The following is a 12,244-nucleotide window of genomic DNA, read 5'->3' on the forward strand; positions in this document are numbered from 1 at the left end:
ACAAAGTTTTTGGGGATTTATATTGATGAATTTTTAGACTGGTCTTGCCATATTGATTACCTTAGTAAGAAACTAAATAAAATCTGTTTTTGTATCCGAAATGTTTCAATATACCTGAATGAAACGGCACGCAAGGCCTTGTATTTCGCAAACTTTGAAGGAACACTTAGGCAGGAAATATATTCTTTGGGCCAGTAGCTCGAGGACTCGAAATATATTTACAGTACAAAAACGTATACTAAGGACTATCTACGGAATGTCTTCTTTGCAGTCTTGTCAAGGGGTTTTTAAATCAAAGGCTGTTTTAACTGTGTACGGTCTGTACATTTTTGAGGCAATATTATGTGTTACAACACACAGACTAACACTGTCTGAAAAGAGTCCGTACTATATGGGTATAAAATTCTTTAATAAACTAGAAAACAACATTAAAAAAGTAAGAATTGAAAAATTGTTTAAGAATAAATTAAAACAGATGTTAATTGAGTTAGAGCCTTATAGTATTAGAGACTATTTAAAGATGTAACAACAGTACCTTTTAGTATATGTCCTTTGTCAATTGTTTTTTAACGCCATTTCATTTTGTATTCTTCATACATGTGCATGTATCAGAATGTAATTTGAAATAAATAAAAAAATTCAAAAAATATTGAAAAACCGTAACAAATAAAACAGATTGAAGTTAAAGCAGCAACACAAACAACTACAAAATAAAAGTGGACGATTGTTTTTTATCGATCGATCTACGACTGCACAAAGTAAGCTTACCCAATGCTTCCTGGCACGAGCCATATAAAAGATATTCTCTGAACCTCCTAGTCACTTCTTCCTCCTTCAAAACTGACTGTGTGCTCCCATTCTCGGATGCCGGCTGGTTGACCACTGCTGATATTTCATTCTTTTCCAAAACATTGCTACTTGAAGTAGACAGCGCTGATGCAGGCCTGGGTGCCAGTCCCCCAACTCGATCTTTCAGTAGGAGTTCCGCAATGTCAGTACCAACTACCATCTAAAAGCTAATGCGTTCCGAATGACTGAGCAAATTACACTCGTCACGAAAACTTACGCCGTTTTGCCGAATTAGCAGAATAAGCAACTCCCACAATAAAACGTACGATTCAATATCTATAATATTTCTGCTGTAGGCTCCTTTAATTTTGCTTTCACAATACTCGATAATTTGCTTCTTGTGGGTAACTCCTTTACTCAATGGTCCAGGAAAGCAACTTAGTTCCATATAATTCGGATCGCTTTCTACCAAAGTTCGCAAACTAGACACGTGGACAACAGCGCTTTGTCCGTCCATGGGATAATGGGGCAATATTTTTATTAGATTTCCAGATGCTATAGAAGCCTTCAAATGAGCAGTTGAGAATTTAGTTGGTGTGAGCCGTTGTATAGCCGATGGCTGATCTTCGCAGGCCAGAGAAGTATCGGTTTGGTCCAAAACCCTATTGAAGGTATTACTGGAAAACCAATTAAGAAATCTTGATTTAGAAGTGTGATTCGTGTATTAAAAATGCAATGTTATTCACAACATACATACAGAAGCAATGTTATTAGCGGCGTTAGAAACGATGAAACTTCGCGACAATGAAAAGTGAAAGTTTTCGTTAGACAAGCTATATTGAAAATGAAATGTTTTGAAAGTCGATCTTTCTGCTGAATTTCGGCCAATTAGCAAAGCTCAATTTTGATTAGAAATACTTACAATAAATCCAGAAGTTTGAAGATTGTCCCTTAAAATAAAACTAAACGCTTTGAAAATGTTCACCTTTAAGCTCAATTGCCTTTGATTTAAACAATTCTACGGCTAGCCCCAAGCACACTACAAATAATGCAAATATTTACAACGAGGATGTCTGCCATGTTGAATGACTATTTAAATCGTAATTAATGTAACAAAATGTAATTTTAATTTAAAAACGTTCTACACACTCGTCAATTAGAGTAAATATATCGTCGTTTTGGGACACGTTGATTATTAAGATTACTTATGTGATGTGCTTTTGATAACTTACCTAGTATCATCGAGACCATAATGGCCCGATATGGAATGGGACTGTCCGTAGTAGTTCGACTGGCTATAAAAACTTTGTCTCATGTACCTAAACAATGCAGAAAGAAGCTTAACAAACCTAGAAGCGATGTAAATGAGAGACAAATTGTGTCTTCTATTTGACTAGTCCGTATATGTACATTATAAATATGTACACCACAATAAACAACAGATAATGTGCAAGCGTAATTATGCTTTGCTTCATCGAAAACCTCCTCCCCCTTATCGCCCTTACCATCAATCAGTCACAAGCCTGCATCTCAACACTGTTAAAACCTAAACTTAAAGGTAGCAAAACAACAAATATTGACATCATTGATAAAGCGGCTAATCAAACAAACAGGAAAATCAATTTTGTGAGCAGTATGAAATAAAAAGTATAAATTGTTACCTGTCTTTTCCCACCTCCTCATTGGCAGAACTCCTACCGGAGTGCACAGATGCTCTATCTTCGCCAGCAAAAGAAGCGGTACTCCCAGTAGCCTGCTGATAGTATTTGCGATACCATTCCGCGTATGCCTGAGGGTTAGTTCGCCTCAGATTCTCGTAGTACTGATATTGCTGATAATAAGGATTGTATGGATCATAAGCAAAACTCTACAATATTGTAAAATCAATCAAAGTACTTAAACAGGATTAAACAAGATGTATACTTGATAAGGGTTGTATTGATCTTTATGGTCTCTGCTTCTGTAACGATCTCTAGGTGGTCGCCTGTCCCGAGAATCCGGCTCATGACGTCTTTCTCTGTAAGACTCATGCATAGAATCTCGACTTGAAGGCCGACTAGCTCTATCATAATAGTAATAATCGACCCTTCTAGAGGCTTCTCGAATTTCCCTCGGATCGCGATCTTTTCGCCTCCGTTCTTTGTCTTTTCGAAGACTACTATACTTCTTTTCATAATCTACAACAGGTGGAAATTATTTTCGTGCAAAATTTCACTTTGTTTTTATCGATATCCTTCCAAGATTTTAATATTACCTCGTTCCCTATCGTCTCGTAATTTTCTATCCTTATCACTGTAATAATCAGTTTCGTCTTCGTATCGCCTATCCCGATAACGTCTACCTCTGCCATCTCTCTTGTCCCTGTAAGGATCGGGGGAGAATCGATCACTATTTCTCTCTCTACCCCTTAAAAAAAAAAAACATTGCGTGGTATGTTGTAAATTGTAACTTGTAGCAATTACAGCTATTATTGGTAAAATTGAGCAACAATATTTTGTGAAATACATTGCCCCGGGTAAGTCTGCACCTTAATAGTATATTATGTTATGAGCACATAATGGGTGCCATTTCCTATTAGTCCTAATATATGCGAGTAAGAAATGTCCACGACTACATTTTATCTCAAAAAATGGAGAATAAGCTACATAAATTAATGTTGTAAAACTTGCAAACTGCTCATTTCGATTTAAAAAATTAGAACCGTAATGGAATCTGACAGGAAATAATAGTCAATACGTTATTAATCACAAAACTGAAATAACGTTAATATCTGTCATAGATAAAAGATTTCTATTTTGGATTATTCATGCCAGTCTTATTTTATTTGTACAAAGGTATTAATGGCTATGCCAATTTACCTGTCACGGTCAATATCTCTCTCCTTATAGCGCTCTCTATCCTTATCTCTGGACTTGAGCTTTTCGGCCGACCTCCTGTCTCGGTGGCTCCTGGCATTCTTTCTATCGCTCTCACTTTCACTGCTCTCTTGTCGGCTCTGCCGACGTGGCGACAGTTCGGGTTGACTGTTGTTTGACGTTCCGTCAGTCAAATTTTCCCCCACCGTGAGATTACGTACAGCTCTAGTCAGACCAGCAACCTCACCATCAGTTGTCTCCCTTCTGCTTTCTGACTGATCTATTTTTTCGTTGGCGAGTTTTACACTTTTCATGAGCTTTGACTCGTTTGGTAAAGGACCTTGAGGTAAGTCTGGATGATCAACAACTAAAATTTGGTTAGTTTACAATAATGCTATTAGATATTTTGTTCACCTTATGTGAGTATGTATGTAATGAAACAGTTAAATCACTCCGAATAGTATCAGATCGATTCGTACCTAAATTAGGAGATACTGACAATGGAGACAAAATCATCTGGGTTTGAATAGGAGGAGTATCAGCGCCGATAGTAGCTGATCTTGGAGGCTGAACCTCATGGACCAGCTCCCGCTCTGAATCGTTTTCTTCCACGTTCTGCCGACGCAAAGAAGTTTCCGGGGAACTGGACTCTCCAGGAACCATGCGGTGTAAGCCCTCGGGCGGTCCCTGTCTGAGGTCGAACCTCGGCGTAACTGAACATAAACAGCACGTTGACGATTTAGGAATCAGCTTTATGTTTGTGAGGATTACCTTGATTTGAGATATTAGAAGCGTTTCCATTCTGCCCTAAGACCATCCGACTGAACCCAGGAAGTTGATCGGCTCTTCCTCCAATTTCCTTTTGTTCCAGCTGACCTGGGATCATTCGTTGGAGCCCTGGGGGTGGCAACGTATCATTACCAGGATCCACTGCTGACAAAACCAATTTTAAGCAAGAGTTTAACAGATATCAAAAATATCTGCTGCAAACAACCACGAACCATACAATTTGTGTATCTAATAATAGATTTATCGATCACTAGCTATATTCAGCTAATTAATAATTCGAAGTCGATGTTCGCTTTGAACAATCAACTTACCTTCCTGTATGTCTGCTGAATTCATTTCGGACAATTGCCCAGTTTCCAAGTATTGATTACGATCGTTAATCGGCGCTTCGTTGTTATCCGTTTGTGGCCAATTTGGATTGCTTTTTCCAGTCACTAAAGGTTGATCTGGATGCTCTGAATTATCGGGAATCGTTTCCAAATTAACAGGTTGATTGAAAGTGGGAATCGGTGTAGGTTGTTTTATTTCAGATTTAAAAGAGGCAGCGTTTTGATGGGGCAGACCAACCGTACGCTTGTAAGGGTTTCTGGAGGCATCTGAAGGACCTAAATATGTTATCAGTTAGGATATATACTTACATATTTATATTTATTATTCAGTCAAATATGTGAAGCGAAACACAGTATATTAAAATCGCTTCTAAATTTTGCTGTTATGCTATTGCATTTTTCTTTCAACAATTTGATATATACAACCAAAAAACCGCCAGATTGTAGACGCTTTTTCCCAGTTAATTTCTCGCTGGTTAATGGCACACATACCTTGAGGCGGAAGCAATAAAGGCGGAGCATTGCCACTAATTGGGAGTGGTGGAGTGGAATTAACTCGTTTGTTTTCAGTCACGACTTGTTTCAAATTCTCTTTGTTTTCCAGTTGTTGTTGGTTCGTAGCTCCAAATTCTTCCGGTTGACTGGGCAGTTGCAGGATGGAGGGTAACAGCTCCTGTCCGGAAATGGGCGAATGGCTTATAGTAGACGACCTGAAAACAAATCTGAACGAACTGATCCAAAGATAAACATTTCATAACACACCTTGACATCAAATGACTCTTATCACTTTCCGATGTTTGCAAAACATCATCGGATGATTCCAAAGAAGGCTGAGACTCTGTTGACCACTGAGGAGTTTCCAACTTTTTCCGATTACCGACTTCGCATTTGGATTTTAAATCTCCAATTGTTGGAAACAATGGCTGTGCTTGCTGCTTGCAATTATCATCCACGCTCTTTTGTTGAGTGGAGTCCAACGACGTCCAGTTCCACGACTCGTCAGTGGCAGTAAAACTATCCGCTGTAAAAGTAGTGTTTAGTTGATGAGCGAATGCCTTTACTACCTGCACAGCGGCAAACGTTTACCTATCATCATTTGATTTGATAGAATCTGTGGTTGCGTAGATCCAGTGGCGGGTGCGTTGGAATTATCGTCATCGCCCCAGCCCCAATTGCCCCAATCATTAGAGGACTGCTGTGCGGCATAGAGATTATTTTGATCCATTTGCTGTGAGTATTGCACATTACCATAGGCCTACAATTATATGTATAACCATTGACTATTATGCTAAAACGTCCACCGGGAGTGACGAAAATGTACAATTTAATTCGAGTTTGTATTGAATAAAAGTTATAAGAGTTTAAATAGAGTTGAAAAGTTAATACGAGAGAATAACACAACGGTATAACACTGAAATTACCTGCTGTTGATTGTATCCTGCACCGGTAGTTTGATAATAGGCTGACTGGTTGGATGGTTGTAACAGCTGGTACTGACCAGTGTTCTCTGGAATAGAAGCTTCATTTGATGCTGCGTTCGTTTGAGACCAGTGTTGCCTTTGAATCGCCTGAAAAGCAGTAGGTGGTTGGGAGGCAGGTTGCTGCCATCCTTGCGTGGCAGACGACTGCCACTAAAATTCGAGATTAAAATTAGAAAAAATATTTCATCGCACAGAGAGGAATAAAAACCGGTTGGTTACAAAATAAAAGACTCTTGTTTTTTATTACTTGATGCACAAATATGCTTTTCAGTAATAGGTATCGGAAACTACATCTAATGTAGTTTCGCAGCTTCCCTATGTGCCAGTATGCGAGGCAGTTTTGACCACAACTGCATTGATTTTTTGCAGATTAGTATCAACCGCCACCAGCATAACATAAAATGGTATAATAAAGGTTTTGTTCGTAATGAGCTTTTGCTTAATAACACTCTGTTGATTCCTACACGGCCAATCCAACTCAATGCCCTGAGCAGACATACTTTAAAGGTAGTTGGAAGTGTAAAACTTTCTACCTTTAAAACCTTTGCATGTGACTGCCGTGTTATCTCGATGTTAACGTGAAACTGTCACACGAACATTTCCAAAGCAAATTCCAGTTAGATTCTAATAACTATGGCGTCCAAAGTAGGTATTTTTAGAAAACTAGATAAATGATCTAATAATTAAGTAGTTTTAACGGAAACAAATTTAACTATTGACTTGGTTAAAGGGAAAAACATCTTGCTGTTGCGGCCCAAAAAGCTATCAAATCGTCATGGTGCGGCATGGAGAATCGGAGTGGAACCAGAAGAACCTTTTTTGCGGCTGGTTTAACGCTGATTTAAGCGACAGGGGTAGGCAAGAGGCTGTCACTGCAGGAAAGGCATTAAAAAACGCTGGTCACCGGTTTGATCTTGCTTACACGTCTGTCCTACAAAGAGCAAATAAAACACTCGACGGAATTCTGCAAGAGCTGAATCAAACAGGCATCCCAATTGAAAAGACTTGGAGGTTGAACGAAAGGCATTATGGCGGCCTGACAGGACTCAACAAGGTAGATACAGTGGCTAAATATGGGGAAGAACAGGTGGCAATTTGGCGAAGAAGTTTCGACGTACCGCCCCCACCCATCACACCTGATAATCCGTATTACGATGTCATTTTAAATGACCCAATTTATAAAGATGGCCCTCCCAAAAACGAATTTCCCCTGTTCGAATCGTTAGAACTCACCATCAAAAGAACCCTTCCATTTTGGAATGATAAAGTTGTACCGCAATTGAAAGCCGGCAAAAAAATTTTAATAGGTAAGTTGTATCACAGTACATAGGTATAGGTAAGTACATATGTACAATAAATATTATCTAAAATTTTAGCGGCACATGGCAATAGTCTGAGAGGAATAGTCAAACATTTGGATCAGATGAATAATGATGAAATAATGAAACTAAATTTGCCTACTGGTATACCGTTCATGTATACTTTAGACAAAGAACTGAAACCAGTTCCTGGGGGAAGCCTACAGTTCTTAGGTGATCCTGAAACTGTCAAAAAAGCTATGGATGAAGTAGCTAACCAGGGCAAAGCCAAAAAATAGTGGGGCACAGTTGATCCTAAAAACTACCATGAAATGGCTTAATTGTATGAATAAAAAATTAATTAACGAAATATATTATGGGTTTCTCAGCAAAAGTTAAAATGTAAATTGTATTTAATATACCTATTTAAAACATCAGAGAACAGTTCACAGGAAAGAACTTTAAATGAAGATTTCGCATATTACCCACTTAAGTATTCATTCATGACGGGTAGCAGAAACTATAGGCTTACTACATGCAAAGTTCATTATGCTAATAGTAAAACAAAGAACCAACAATAAGCGACTTAGTATCTCAGTCCAGTCCAATATTGTGACAATATGAGATGTGAAACAGTACCAACTTACCTGAGGATCGTTGGAATGTTGAATTGGATGATAAGAGTCTGTTGGGGGATTAGGTGTGGTGTTATTGGGTCTTGTGGGCCCTCTCCTTTGAGCCCAGGACATTATTTACACCCTGCAACGTAATGATAAGCATCCTGACAGTAGTTTAACCTTAATTGTAATTAAGTACTAGATATATATGTGGTTTTTACAGTGAGGTTGATTAATTTAACGAAACAACTGGAGAAATAAAAAAAATACTTGGAATTTAGTGTTCACCATATGGCTGAAATTGCATTGCAACACTAATAGAACAAGAGTAGGAAATAATTTCGTATATTAGCCTAGAACTGAATGCACAGTGCTTTGAAAACGTGTGAGAATTTCCATAAAGACCAATTATGGAAGTAAATCAATTTTACCTTGTTTTTTAGCACATTTTCCAAGTTCACAGTGAACGTCTAACTAGTAAACATCAACAAGGATTAAACGCTCCAATACGTGTAGAACACAACTCAGTACAAGGATTATAACAGTATTTAACAATATTACAATTAAAATAACAATTAGAATAACAAGAAAGTTTTTTGCATTTCGCTATTGAGTAGAAAGTTTGCCTATATGCACCTCCCTTCGAGCCGCTATCCACTAATGCTATCTCGTTTTGATGCATGAAACATGCAGATTATATACGTGTGTTAGAGATAGACAGAAAAATATCGATACTCACCCACCTGTCTTTCAATTTGACATCTCAATGTCCCTTGGTTTTCTCTCTCGTCCGTTCTTCTAGCTTCAGCTTCAGCTACGTTCTTGGACACGTGGCTCGTAGTGTTGCTATATCCTTACACTTATTTATGCATATGGGTCCTTGCTTTTATCTATGTATGAGTCTATTTTTTCTTAATTGTCTTAATCTGCGCCTTTTGGTTGTATTAATTGGGACGAAAGAAGAAGAAGAACACGTCATCATTGTCTCTATCACTCGCAGATGGCGCAACAGGCCTTGAGTGCACAGAATCAATAGTTCACAACACTGATGCCAAGCCTCAACTAAAATTGTATATCTTCACAAAAACATAAATGTATTAAAAAGTGATTAAAGCGGCTTAACGAGTATTATTTGTTTCAACACTGCAATCGTCATATCGTGAAGATACAAACGCAGATATTCAAAAAATACTGACAATTATAGAGACTGCGTCATCAAAGATACAAAGTATATCTAATTTTAATTTTGAATTACTGTTGTTATGATAAAACATGATAGAATAGTTTTTAGTTATTCGGGTTAATGAAGAAAATTAGCATTTTCAGCATTTTATGGTGCTAATAATAATACATTTTTTCCTGAATCTTTAATCGAAGTAAAGAATATGTTGCAGAATAGCATTCATATACAATGAAGGAATTAATTTAATAATGTGTTAACCCTTCAAATTTTGCAAAGTGCTGTATTTTCGACCAATCGATGATAGTACATTATACAGGGTGATTCAAAATTGGCGTCATTCATCTGGAGGTTTGTCTGGGGGTGTTTTATGAGTACAGAAATAGTTGAAAAAAAATTGTTTTTAAATACTGAGAAATTTGCGAAAAACTATATCAGCAGAATGGCAACAATGTTTTTCGAGGTAATCTGCCTAATTAACATTACCTATGTAAAAACCTGTTGCTACGTATTTATTGAAAACTCCTGTAACCATATAAAAATAGAGAGTGCCAAAAAATAGATAAGGATAAACGGTAAGTTCAACAGAATTCGATAAACGTAGGGATCTTCTTTGAGAATCTTCTTCTTTAAACGAGAATTGTTCTGTGTTTTTATCATAAACTCGAATTGTCGTTTATACAGATAAACATACATTTCTGACTTTAACTCTAAACAAGTTAGTGCCTGTGTTGTGCCAAACCTTATTGTGCACTCTTCACTCTTCTCGTCTTCGGTTAATTAACTCCTGCTCAATTTATACCGGTGTTCAATAATCCATTAGTTTAATGTGATCTTACATACGTGGTAGGAATGTAGCCGGTATTTATTTGGTGCCTGGGAAAATGTGAGTTGTTGTGCAATGTTCTGAGTGCTCTGCTGCAATTATCCCGAATACCTGTTCCTCCATGTCTGGAACCCGAACATCTATTGTCATTCACTATCTTCCTGGAGCCATTCTTCTAGTGTCCCTAGCCCTTTGTTGACGTAAGTATTTACAGCTTCTGCTAAGTTAATGTAGCATTCCCCCATAACTCATAGCATATCTGCATATTGCATATTAGTGTACATTTTGTGAGAGAAGCTTCAAAGTAAGTCACAATTTGACAACTGCCCGTTATTTTTGACAAAAGCTATGTATCTGTAACCGCCTGATAATGACAAAAAAACGTCATTGCCGCTGTGACTTTTCATAAAAAAATTGTCGAAGAGAACTTTTTTAATATAAAATTTTTTCGTAATTTGAAGCAAAGATCACAATTTTTCTTTTCGTGTGCTTAAGTATTCCATTAAGTATTGACATTCGATTTTCAACTGTAAATAAATATTTTTTTTTCTCGTACTCTTCAAAAGAGCCCTTAAAAGGAATGGCCAATTTTGAATCACCCTGTATACCTAGGTCAAGAATTGAGCTATTATATACCGAGTACCTACTTAGCATAATGTGCGAAGTATTTAATAGCTTTCTGGATGATGAATCTGGATGAAATTAAATCATATTGTAGGTACCTTGAGTTTAACCTCATACCTAGTATAGCATAAGTTATTAGACTTTATAAGCAAATACTTACTTCTTTTCTGTATTGGCTTAAAAGTTCTACTTACTTGAAACGATCTTGCAACCATACATAAGTACAGGAAACGATTTGTTATGGTCGTTGGTACCTACTAAGCCTCAACAGGTAAGGTTCTTATAGAGGGATTTGGGGATTTTGCATGTCGGTAAGCAACAATTATATTTCAACCGTAAATTGGCTTTCGAAAAGGCAACATCAATAAGGCCGACCATACCCGGAAATAGTACTTATATTAAAAGGTAGATAGATATGCTTAAAGGGGTTCTACTCATTTGCAGTTTTCAGCTTGCTCGGACGAAATGTGACCCCTGTTTGTATCGGATAATGTTGGTGTGGTTTAAACTAGTGGAAAGTCAAACTAGTCTAAATGTGAGACAACCAACACTATTTAAAACATGTTATGAACAATTATATCAAATAACTCAGATAAATATAAATCTCATGAACTCAGTATTAACTATGAAAAAATGAAGAGTTGTTTGCAAATTAATAAAATTGCAGTAATTAATCGTCGGAACAAGTTAAAACTACTTATATCTTTCATATTAAGCTGAGTAAAGAGGAATGGAGAGTTCCTAGACTAATTTAATAATTTTTTTTTACTACTAACCTGAAAAGTCACTATTATTTACTCAATTTCCCTAGTGAGAAGTTTTAATTCTCTCCCTAGGTTAATAATAATTTAAAAAGTCCCTAAGTAAATAATGAAATATGTTTACGTGTTTCGTTATTTTTAAGTTGGCCACCTCCATAAGTTCAAAGGAGACTTAATCCATTTTCACTTCTAAAATCACTGTAACTTTTTTCAGGAGTTTTTCATAGAACTTTTACCTGTTTTCTGGAGACCAAAAAATTGCCTGTAAATTTGCCCGGYAATTTGACAACTTAACGCCAARCTATCAAATACAGTGACACTTAGACAGACAAATAGCGATTAATTGGAATTTACAAATCTAATTAACTTAATTTATAGCGATTAATTGGAATTTACAAATCTAATTAAATTAATTTAGGCAATTATCCGTGTTAGTAGTAAAAAAATTGTATGTATAGGTACGTTTAGTTTATGATTTTAAATTACGCACAACAGCATACAACTTAAAACTATGTTTTTTTAAACTTTAAATTTTTCTCAATGTGGACGTAACAAATGAATCATATTGGACAACCATTTACTTCTCATTAGTAATGTTAATCATTACTAAAGCGCGGAATATATGCAGTTAAATTCAATCAAAATATGCGCATATATATGCATAATTTTTATTCCAAATATGCAATTATATGCAT

General features: G+C 36.7%; 3 protein-coding genes across 3 annotated transcripts in view; 2 read left to right on the forward strand and 1 right to left on the reverse strand.

Annotated features, from left to right (window-relative positions):
* Nucleotides 1-8,838, reverse strand: part of LOC109543215 (protein transport protein Sec16B) — a gene marked incomplete in the record, with an annotated part of 19,719 nt that extends 10,881 nt beyond the window's left edge. Inside the window, 16 exon segments of the mRNA XM_048661189.1 lie at nucleotides 769-1,009; nucleotides 1,067-1,466; nucleotides 2,022-2,108; nucleotides 2,451-2,656; nucleotides 2,713-2,966; nucleotides 3,044-3,195; nucleotides 3,648-4,011; nucleotides 4,124-4,357; nucleotides 4,416-4,577; nucleotides 4,745-5,038; nucleotides 5,255-5,472; nucleotides 5,525-5,783; nucleotides 5,849-6,017; nucleotides 6,184-6,393; nucleotides 8,189-8,300; nucleotides 8,590-8,838. Of these exon segments, the coding sequence (XP_048517146.1) occupies nucleotides 769-1,009; nucleotides 1,067-1,466; nucleotides 2,022-2,108; nucleotides 2,451-2,656; nucleotides 2,713-2,966; nucleotides 3,044-3,195; nucleotides 3,648-4,011; nucleotides 4,124-4,357; nucleotides 4,416-4,577; nucleotides 4,745-5,038; nucleotides 5,255-5,472; nucleotides 5,525-5,783; nucleotides 5,849-6,017; nucleotides 6,184-6,393; nucleotides 8,189-8,290 (3,352 nt within the window).
* Nucleotides 1-12,244, forward strand: part of LOC109543105 (collagen alpha-1(V) chain) — a gene marked incomplete in the record, with an annotated part of 59,842 nt that overhangs the window by 43,480 nt on the left and 4,118 nt on the right.
* LOC109543222 (phosphoglycerate mutase 2) lies at nucleotides 6,772-7,942 on the forward strand. Its single transcript, XM_019912814.2, has 3 exons — nucleotides 6,772-6,888; nucleotides 6,974-7,550; nucleotides 7,620-7,942. Exons 1-3 carry the CDS (start codon nucleotides 6,877-6,879, stop codon nucleotides 7,838-7,840), a joined length of 810 nt encoding a protein of 269 aa, XP_019768373.1. The 5' UTR covers nucleotides 6,772-6,876; the 3' UTR covers nucleotides 7,841-7,942.

This window comes from Dendroctonus ponderosae, unplaced genomic scaffold, assembly GCF_020466585.1.
Source record: "Dendroctonus ponderosae isolate FM_Combo_2020 unplaced genomic scaffold, Dpon_F_20191213v2 Dpon_F_20191213_1, whole genome shotgun sequence".
Taxonomy (NCBI): Eukaryota; Metazoa; Arthropoda; class Insecta; order Coleoptera; family Curculionidae; genus Dendroctonus; species Dendroctonus ponderosae.